At 39.2% G+C, this 10,528-nt stretch overlaps 1 protein-coding gene across 1 annotated transcript in view; it reads right to left on the bottom strand.

Moving 5' to 3' along the window:
- Positions 1-243: 243 nt before the first annotated feature.
- tm9sf2 (transmembrane 9 superfamily member 2) overlaps positions 244-10,528 on the bottom strand; it is a 47,687-nt gene continuing 37,402 nt past the window's right edge. The window contains exons 13-17 of the mRNA XM_078546036.1: positions 8,046-8,205; positions 7,112-7,263; positions 6,719-6,830; positions 4,423-4,594; positions 244-1,518 (exon numbers count right to left, since the gene is read on the bottom strand). Coding sequence (XP_078402162.1) covers positions 1,451-1,518; positions 4,423-4,594; positions 6,719-6,830; positions 7,112-7,263; positions 8,046-8,205 — 664 coding nt within the window. The 3' untranslated portion in view covers positions 244-1,450. The remainder of the gene's footprint in view (positions 1,519-4,422; positions 4,595-6,718; positions 6,831-7,111; positions 7,264-8,045; positions 8,206-10,528) is intronic.

The following is a 10,528-nucleotide window of genomic DNA, read 5'->3' as shown; positions in this document are numbered from 1 at the left end:
TTCGAATAAAATGTTTCCTTTCAATTCGCTCGTGTAGTTTTAAGTTCATGAAACCTGAAGAAAACAAGCTTGGGAAAATGGTTAGCAGTACGGCACAAATATATTTCCAACTTTTCATTGTTCTATTTTCCTCCTTCTCCTCCCTTCTCATCTTCTCCAACGTCCACCTCTCTTCCACCTCCCTTGGTGCTACTCTCCTTTACATCTTACAATCTGATTTATTCCTTTGCCTTTTTTAAAAAAAAAAAATGTCTTTACAACTTCTTTCAGCATTGCAAGGTGACACAGCAAAACCGAAATGGGAAATGGCGCACAATTATTACAGTGCAGGAGGCCGCCACTCGGTTGGCACCGACTCTCCAAATGAGCAATTCGCTTAGTGCCATTCTCCCGCTCTTCTCCTGCGAAACAGAGTTCACATGAAGCAAAAAAAATAAGAGGACTGAGTGGAGGCAGCTTAAAAACAAACGAGGAAAATATGAAGAGGCAATTTTTTTTTTGTTGGGTGGGACAATTAACACAGCAGAGACAAATTAAAGCAGGAATAATAATCTTGGATGCTGATGAGAAAGAAGAAAAATGCTGCAACCCTATAAAGCCCATCAGGAAATTCTATGGCTTTAAGCTTTTTAATGAGCCAGTCTAGGTCAACTTGGGTGCATACATCTTTTTAATTCTGCTCCGGCGGGATTATCAACCATTCTCATGGCAACACAGCCAACTTGGGGGAGATAGCTGCCAGCGCCATCACGCCAAGAAATTATATTACTTTCTGGAATCAACTGCCTTGAAATTATGCCCTGGGGCACTGGTGCATGAATCATTGAAACGTTCGTCTGAAGTGTCTTCCTCTGCTGCTGTAATGGGAGGCTTTAAAAAAGAGTCGGTGCCTCATGGTAACAAGGCAAAAAGGAAAAAGTCACACAAACTCCTTAATTGCTTGCATAACTATTGTTTTGTAATTTCAAAGCCAATTAATAAGCAATGAGGAGAGTAGAAAAGTGGATGGAGTGACAAGAAACAAGACTTTTCAGCTTATTGCACTGAGTTTTTGCAATCTCAAATGTACAGGTATTTTGAATATTAAAGATCTCTATTTCAGTAGACAGTATAACACAATTTACAGAAGCATTGTATCACACGTGCTTTTCTAAGCAACTGTGCAAATAGAATTACAAAATATAACAAAGGCAATTTAAAACACATCCCACTGCAAAAAGACAAACAGGACAGGTTTTCCTCCAAACTGAACAAATGTGCAGTCATTTCAAAATGATTTATATCCCAACAAACTTTAGGTAGAAAATATATCATGGTGCCGGTATTTCTTTTTTTTTTTACAATAGTTCTTCTGATTTAACCAGACTCTTCCATGTGCAAGTCATCAAATCAATTCGGTAAACACAAGTTCTGTCAAACATGAGTATACGTCCCCAAGAAGATAGTTCTTTTAGTCCACCTTGACAACGCTGTAGATCTTGCTCACAAACCAAAAACATGCAACATAACCAATAGTTCCTGAAAGAAAATGTAGAGCTTGTAAAACAAAATCATTAATATTCAGGTGCACTAAATGGCAACAGCACTTCATTTAATCTCTTTAAAATCTCACCAGTGAGTCATGCTAAGAAACACAAGCGATATCATTTTTCATGCTCTTCAAAAGCGCTGATGTTTTACCAGCTCATTGCCTATGATACCTTGCTACCAACCCAGCTGTGAATCAGAGAGATCTATCTTGCAGCTAGTGGCATTCTGCCTGCCGAGGATGGCCAATGACCTGGAATGCAACAGGAACGCCGGTGCCTTCAGCAAGCAAATCACTGATTTAACAGCAGGGCACCACCAGAAACTGCAGCACTGGACATTTTCCAAATCTGTCTTTTCCTCTTAGCTGAATAAACATATGTAGAGTATTTGTGACACTGGTTCGTGCACTGTCAACTACAACAAGAGTAGAATTACAGATTTATCTTGTAGCTTTGCCCGTAGTAAATGGCTTTGGGATATGAATCGTGTTCAGCTTTGAATGAAAAGCATTCCATCCTATCTGCTGGATGGCCGAACACACTTCAACTGTGTGTTAGAACAAGAGATTGTTTGTAATCGGAGCCGCAAAAAGGATAGGGAATTATTTTCTGGCTGCATTTACAAATGACTTTTCCCTCCTTCAGGAATCATGGATTTCTGGCAGTGGCACTTGTCACTTGAAACAGAAGCTACAAATAAGTAAAAAAAAAAAAGACTTGTATTTATACTTTACAGCTAATGAAGTACAGTGTGTGGTCATTCTGGTCATGTAGAAAATGTACCTGTCAATTTGCACATAGTAAACTCGCATGACCAGTAACGTGACCTATTTTTGGGATCTTTTACACTCCACACAGCACAGCCTCCCACCCCGCCAGAACCAGAGAGAGCAGACCAAGACATTGGTTTAAAGTCTCATCCAAAAGATGGCATTTCTGACTGTGCAGCACTCACTCAATGGCGCACTGGAGTTTTAGCCTAGATTTGTGCTCAAGTCAAACTTCAAACTCAAGAGGAGTGAGAGAGGCCATGGCTGACACACTGCCGTGCTTCGAGTTAACAGAATGCGCTTCTGAATAGGCGATCTGAAGGCACACTTCCACAATAGCAGTTGCAGAACTTTTGAACAAAATAAAACTGGAGTTCCCTCAAAGGGATATCAACTAAACTGATTTAACTGATTTATGCAACCAAATCCCAACACCCCAAACATAGTCAATGGAGTGATGAATGTGTAGTAGGTCACTTCTGCTTCTTAGAAATCCAACTGGGGTTGTTCGTATTATTGTCTTTTTCTCCCATATTAAAACATTGTAATCACTTTTCTCACTACTGCTCTGTTCAGACAATTACACTGCATTACAGCTGGTGTATGCATGTGTACAATTCTTTTCTCCCATGCAACTGCCAACAAGAACATTTAAAATGTCATTCATATTTGTTTGGGGATGGAGTTAAATGAGGTCTGGTTGTGGCGTGGGTTACACTCTAATCACCTAATCACAAGGCTTTTGGTTCAACATCCACTTCTGAGGCTTCAGCACATAATCCAGGCTGATGCTCCCAGCGCAGCACTGAGGGAGTGTTGCACTATTGGAGGTGCCGTCTTTCAAATGAGACGTTAAACCAAGGCCTCGTCTGCCATCTGAAGTGGATGCAGAAGATCCCATAGCACTATTTCAAAGAGCATCACTGGTCTCCTGGTCAATGTTTATCCCTTAACCAATGTCACTAAGGCAGTTAACTGATCATCATCATGTTGCTGTTTGTGGGACCTTGTTGGGCACAAACTGGCTGCCATGTTTCACAGGTAACAGCCAATGAAGTACTTTTGAAATGTTACGTAAAGCGCTTTGGGACGTCCTGAGGTTGTGAAAGATGCTATATAATTAAAAATCTCTTTTCTTTTTTTAAATATTCATCTGAGTTCCATAACATTTATAAATAGCACAATGGGACCAAAATGATCTGATCAAAAATTCTTCATCCAAGAGTTTGTAATAACTAATAAAATAATATAAACAAAACTCTGCCTAGAATTATACACAGGGCACTGAATGCAGGACAATTGGTCAAAAAAGGGATCTAATCGAAGGATCTGGAATAATGCCAAACTGAAGTGAAGTTTTAGTGTTTTACTGACTGAATTACTATCTGAAAATTTCAGTCAGACCTCAGAGGAATTTTTCTTTAAAACTGCAATTTTTATGATACCCCAGGATAAGACTGTAATTTAGGACCTTACAAACCATTAATTACATCTAATTACAACATTCCTGTGTTTCATTATTTGCTGTAGAACAAAGGACACAAGACACACGAATTAGAAGCTGGCATAGGCCATTTGGCCCCTCAAGCCTGCTCCTCCATTCAATAAGATCATTGACTGATCTGATTGTGGTCTCAACTCCATCTTCCTGTCTGCTCCCCACAACCCTTGACTCCCTTGCTGATCAAAAACTCTGCCTTGAATATATTTAATGACCCAACCTCCACTGCTCAGTGGCGAAGAGAATTCCACAGACTAGAGACTTTCTGAGTGAAGAAATTTCTCCATCTTAGTCTGACACGGGAGACCCCTAATTTTTAAACTGTGCCCCCTAGTTCTAGATTGCCTGACAAGGAGAAGCATCCTCCCAGCATCTACCCCGTCCAAGTCCCCTTAGAATCTTATGTTTCAGTAAGGTCACCTCTCGTTCTTCTATTCAAATAGTTTTTGAAAGTATTCAAATGGTTACGAGAGATTCAAATTTTGCCTGTGAAACACAGACAGTGCCTGCATCAGGAATAGAACCAATACTGCAAAGGAAGGGAGGGGAAATGCTAATAAAAGAATATGGCATTCAATGGAGGTAAAGATCAAACCGTGTGGAATTGTTTTTAACAGATTACCTGTGAATAGGAAGAAGATCAATGTCATTATTGCTGTGTATCCAAAGTACAAAATGATGCTGGCAGTGCCTGTTATCTGGAGTTTGGAATAGAAATAATGGACTGCGTAGATTAAGAAGTATACTGCTGCAAAGCCACTAGTGAGGAACGATCGCCATTGCCAGTGGTAGTCCTGAAATGATAAGGAATAAAATCTTTTAAAAAAGGGTAGTTGAGAGTGAGAGTAGGATCACATGCTTCATTCACAGCCTGCAATAATGGGGTCAAACTCGAATTTCTGTTGGTCAGCAAACCTAGTAATGAAACATAAGAGAAACACCATCTCCCAGGCAGCATTGAGATTACGAAACGTGGATACAGAACTCACTTCCCAGGAAAGTGAAACAACGTACCACTGAGCAATCATAAACCCAAGGTACAACTTTATTACTGTCTACTATGCATTACAACATTTTAGCATGTAATTTTGCCTTAAGTTTTTCCTTTAGACTTATTACATAGAAAACATGGTGCAGAAACAGGCCTTTTGGCCCAACAGGTCCATGCTGGTGCTTATGTTCCACATGAGCCTCCTCCCAACCTATCAGCAGAACATCCTTTCCCTTTCTCCCTTGGGTTGCTGATTTATTTTACACTTGATTACAGCTTTGTGAAAGTGATCTGATGTGTGTCTTGTTGAAATAAACGGTTCATGCTATTCTGAACTCCACAATTATAGTTTCTGCAGGTAGGATAAATACTTTGCTAGATGGATGGGGTGGTTGGAGGATCAGAGACTGCTTTAATTTCCTTCAAGATATTATCCTTCCATCTATACTTTGATAGGTTAATATAGGAACATAAGGAAATAAGAGCAGGAGTAGGCCATTTGGTGCCTTGAACATAAGAACAAGGAGCAGAGTAGGCCATTCGGCCCCTCAAGCCTGCCCCGCCATTCAATAAGATCATGGCTGATCTGCCCAGGCCTCAACTCCTCTTTCGTGCCAGCTCCTCATAGCCCTCAACTCTCCGATATTTAAAAAAATCTATCTACCTCCTCTTTAAATACTTTCAGTGTGGTATAAGAACCCTAAGCCTGCTCCACCATTCAATTAGATGACTGCAGGTCATATACCTCAACGCCATCTTCCTGTACTATCCCCATAACCTTTGATGTCCCGACTAACTAGAAATCAACCGATTTCTGTCTTGAATATACTCAATGACTGACTGAGCCTCCACAGCCCTCTGGGGTAGAGAATTCCAAAGATTCACCACCCTCTGAGTGAAGAAATTCCTCATCTCAGTCCTAAATGGCCTACCCCTTATTCTGAGACTGTCTCCCCTGGTTCTAGACCCAAGCCAGGGGAAACATTCCTTTCAATTCCACACAAGCTTCAATAAAACTACAACTGCACGTTATTTGCACTCAACTGGAGCAATTAAAACGTGACCTAGTTTTTTTTTGTAAACTGACAAAAAGTTTCTCGTTATCGGACACCATTTTACACCACTTCATCACCTCCATAAATTTACAATCAAAAATAGTTCCCAGCTTCCAAGAACGCCCTTTGTAACAAAACTTTATCAATTTTCAAAGTTTTAAAATTATATCACATGTTTTGTTGCATTGAAACAGAATTGCAGAAACATACAGAACTCTCTCTTTAATTTTCTTAATGACAGTTTCTCATATTTCACTTGGCTGCAATGACAGCTGGGTACACTTCAAATGGACAGAGCTCGTGCAATAACGATTCAATTACTAATTGCTGGAGCCGAATTATCCAGTATACAATTAGCACAAATTAACGTTCTGCCTCCTTCCTTAAATCCCTGCCACTGTTTATTTAATGTTTAATCAATCTAAGACATATGCTTATGCACTAGAATAAAATCAGAGATTGTCCAGTTTATAATTAAATTTCACAGTGAAGTTTTGCTTCAAAGAGGTGTGCGTGTGTGTGACTCTCTTACGCACACATCAATTCAGTACAAAACTAGTCTCAGATGTGAGCGTGGAGCATACAGGAATACCCTTTAAAAACTGATTTCTTGTTGGGTTTAAAGTGTGGCCTCGTAGCAATCGACAAAATATACACATTGTTTTGATGCATGTAGCATTCAAATCAAGAGTTAGGCCATCTGTAGAATTAACTTGCGCCGGTATATTTTACACTAGATTGTTCAAAGAAATAACAAATTGCATGAAATATGCTAATTCTAAAAGTTTACATTGAATCAGATAATCAAAGCAAAAACATGTTTCACTAAACCTTTCTAAGCAATTGAATAAATTACTCTCTTACGAACATACCTCAGCACAAAGATGGAAATAGCAGAGAAGAACAGTTGCCTCAGAGCAGGTTAAGGCCAGTATGATGAACACCAGAAACAGGAAACCAAACATGTAGTACATCTGGTGAGACCTGCAATGATAGTTAAATTAGCTAGAGATACGGAAGGTACAACTCCATCAGAAAGTAAACTCACATTATTTGTGCTGCCTAATTATTGGAAGTTGTTGTACAGTTTGTGATAAAATATATTAATTGTGTGATTAATATTATAAAATACGCAAAAATATTAACTACCCCTTTCACATCCGGAGTGCCAAACCTGCTTTGTATTTTGACAGGTGCATTTATTGCAAGAATAGATCTGTGAATAGAATCGTATTGCTGATTTTTCTTTCAACAACTGGACTCACCATATACTATTGAGAATGAAGAAAAGCTGAATGAAGATACATCCAAATGGCAATATCCCACCCATAATAATTCCAGGCACACACTTTGTGTAGAACGATTGTTCAGGGATCTGACGTGGGATCTGATTGACGCGAACGGGATGCTCCATTGTCTGTAAGAAGGATTGCATTATTCAGTTGCAACCGAATAGCTATTGATTCATACAAACAGACCTGAAATTGAGTTAGTCTCAACTGTTGAATTACGAAAAGCAATAGTCATTTGGTAGTATTGCTAAAAAAAAAATAGATGTGCTATCAAAGCTTTTCATCTTCCAATCATCAGGGTAGCTCGCAAGAAATACCACCAGTAAGGGGAACAACAATTTATACTGCATGAGAGGAGAATGCTGATTGGTTGCAAGTAGACTCTGATTGGTAGTGGCAATGCTTCCACCAATCAGAGTCTACCTGTCAAATAATCAGCACACACTTCTAATGCAGTGTATATTGTTGCCCCCCCCTTACTGTTGGTATTTCTTGTGAGTTGACCTGATGAGTGCAAGATGAAAAGCTTTGACAGCACGTCTCTTTTTCAGCAAAAGCAATAAAGTGGAACAGTCAACCTAACAGTGGTGTAACCCAAGAATACCTGATACTCAACTAATTTTTTACTGCCACATTCACATCCTGAAAGTTACTTTTCTGGAAGCTGATATAAATAGGGAATGGTGGATGTAACATGTTACACACGACCCATGGAAAGCCACTGACTAGTCTAAGACATTGTTGACTGCAGTAATTATCACAGATAACTGATTAAAGCAAAAGAGATTCTTAAAATTTTCAAAAATGATTAAATTAAATTTTGATTGTTATGACAGTATTAATTAGTTCAACAACATCAAGTGAAGAATCTTATTCCAAACAAAAAGGATAAACTAAAGAAACTTACATGCTTCTTGAAGCCAAAATAAGCACCAAGAAAAGTCAGAGGCACTGAAATGCCGAACCACAATGCCAGGACGGCAACTAGTGTTCCAAAGGGTATAGCTGCTGAAGATCCTTCTCCCCACAGAATCAGGTTCATGATAAAGAAATCAGCAAAAACAATCCTGGGGGCAAAAGAAAAAACACATACGCATGCCATCAAATAGCAATTTCAGTTGACAGATACACCGTAAGCGGAAAATCCAGGTGTTTATGCGTTAAAGTAATCTTCAGATATCAAACACATTTACTAGAGGAAATAATTTAATAGGCACAATTTTTGGTGAATTTCTGAATGCAACTTTATGCAGAAATACTTCTCCTGTAAATACCCAAATTACTGGCTCAAAAGTTGCTACCCCTCTCCAAATATATTGAGGTTAATGTGTTTACTGACACCGGTGCTTCCTCTCTCTTACATACAAATTAAAATCAGCCTGTCAGCCACTTTAATGCACATTTTTAGGTATCAAATGTGAAAATGCAATAATTTTAAAACAGAAACATTTTACTGTAAGGTATAGAACCTGCAAATAAACCCAGGACTAAGACAGCTGCCTTGATATGTTTTTATCAAAATACCTTCTGGCAGTCCACTTTCACAAACACTCCTTGTTCTATAAAGGATGTTGCAGCACAGTTGGTGGTCATTCGGCCCATTCTTTGAAAGGGTTATCCAATTAGTCCCATACCCCTGCTCTGACAGAATTATATAGTATAATCTAGAATCATACATGCTCACGTCATCGCTAAAAAATCTTGCACTTATCAGTTTTAGTTGTCACGAAATCTGATTCTTTTATCTGGACCAGTTACAATGGCATGGTGCACTTGTGTTTTCTCCAAAGAATACAGAAACATCTCAAAGATAAGAAATGTACCAGTTCTCAACTGTGTTAGTAAGGCAGCCAACACTTATTAACAGAGTGCTCATATAAAGTGGATTTACAGTCAAGCTTATTCTTCTCACCAGCCCCGTCCATACAAAAAAAACTTGCTCAAGTAGTTTTGGGGGAATAACATTTTCATACACTATCAAAACAGGATCGCAACCAGTTATATGATACTGGGGGGAAGGTGCAAGAGCTTCACAGACAATCAAACCCTGAAAGATGTGGAATTGTTGAATTAAATTCAGTGTCTGTTTTCAGCTCACCTCATTTCCCAGTTTGCAAAGTAAAGAAATTAATTTACCAGGTCTGGTCCTGATTCCATCTTTACAAAAAGCCAGAGAGCAGTCAAAAAATATGTGCTGAAAGTTTCAACTGCAGAATACCATTCCCAAAAACAAACAGAAGTGTTAGATGAAAATTATGCAAACACAGGTACCCAAAGAATGCAATTCCACTGAACGCAAATATAATGATAATTAGGGGATAAGATCAATAATGCATATGTTAAATCCAGCAGGCATCAGTGCATGTTCAAAGCCTCTGCATCTCAATCATGTGACGAGTATGGAATTGTATCAGTAGCTACGTTCCATGAATGAGTTTAAAAATCTGAATATAAAAAAGCTGTAGCGCCTTCGAAGACTCAGCGCATTAACACAGAGTACCCGAGTCTTTAGGTCAGGAGCATCTCAGGTTTGAACCCTTGATTGGTACTGAGCTAGTTGAACTCAGGCGCAACTGGGATCTCCAATTGGCCTCAGCAAAATACAGTGGGAGGAAAAAGCAGGCTGAGATTGCCAATTCTGATCACCATCCAACAATCCTTGCTAGAAGAGTAGCTTGATGTTCGATCAACTCAGCTGTGATGCTCCCTTTAACACCCACCGTCAAAGCTCCCATATGAACAACGCTAATTTCGGTGAGGTACTGGAAATGAGTCTGTGGACCTGTACCACAGGCAGGACTCAATGGCTTCAGGAGAGAGAGAAAATTATTGAGAGGGGAAAGAAAATGAGAGAAATTGAAACAAATTCATTATTAAATATAGGATACTTCAATCTTCTCCTTCACTTTAACCTTACTTGCTTGCAAAAATTGCATTCTTTAAAAGAACGAATGATTGAAAAAACTTAAGTTTCAATGTCTAGACAAGTATTATTGTATGCTTTATTCAAAACAGTCAGAGAATTTAAACTGACTATGTAGTGGAGGTCTCTTATAATGGAGACTGAAAGTCATAAAGCGCATTAACGGGTACAGTATCAGTTCAATGTCAGGCTCCTTAATTATGCAGGTACGACAAGACTAACACATGTAGCTTCCACAACATCAACTAGCTACAGCCCTATCTGAATTCACTGCAGCCAAAGTCTCTTCCTCTGGATGGAAGCTTGCAAAACGCTCCAAGCTTCATAGAGTCATTATGGCACAGGAGGCCACTTGGTCCATTGAGCCCATGCTAGCTCTCTGTAGAGCAATCCAGTCAATCCCATTCCCCCATTCTGTGTAGCACTAGAAGTTTATTTCCCTCAAGTGCTCATCTAATTTCCTTGTG

This window comes from Cetorhinus maximus, chromosome 7 (assembly GCF_964194155.1).
Source record: "Cetorhinus maximus chromosome 7, sCetMax3.hap1.1, whole genome shotgun sequence".
Taxonomy (NCBI): Eukaryota; Metazoa; Chordata; class Chondrichthyes; order Lamniformes; family Cetorhinidae; genus Cetorhinus; species Cetorhinus maximus.
Note: the sequence above shows the minus strand (reverse complement) of the source record. Positions and strands in the feature narration are given on the sequence as shown.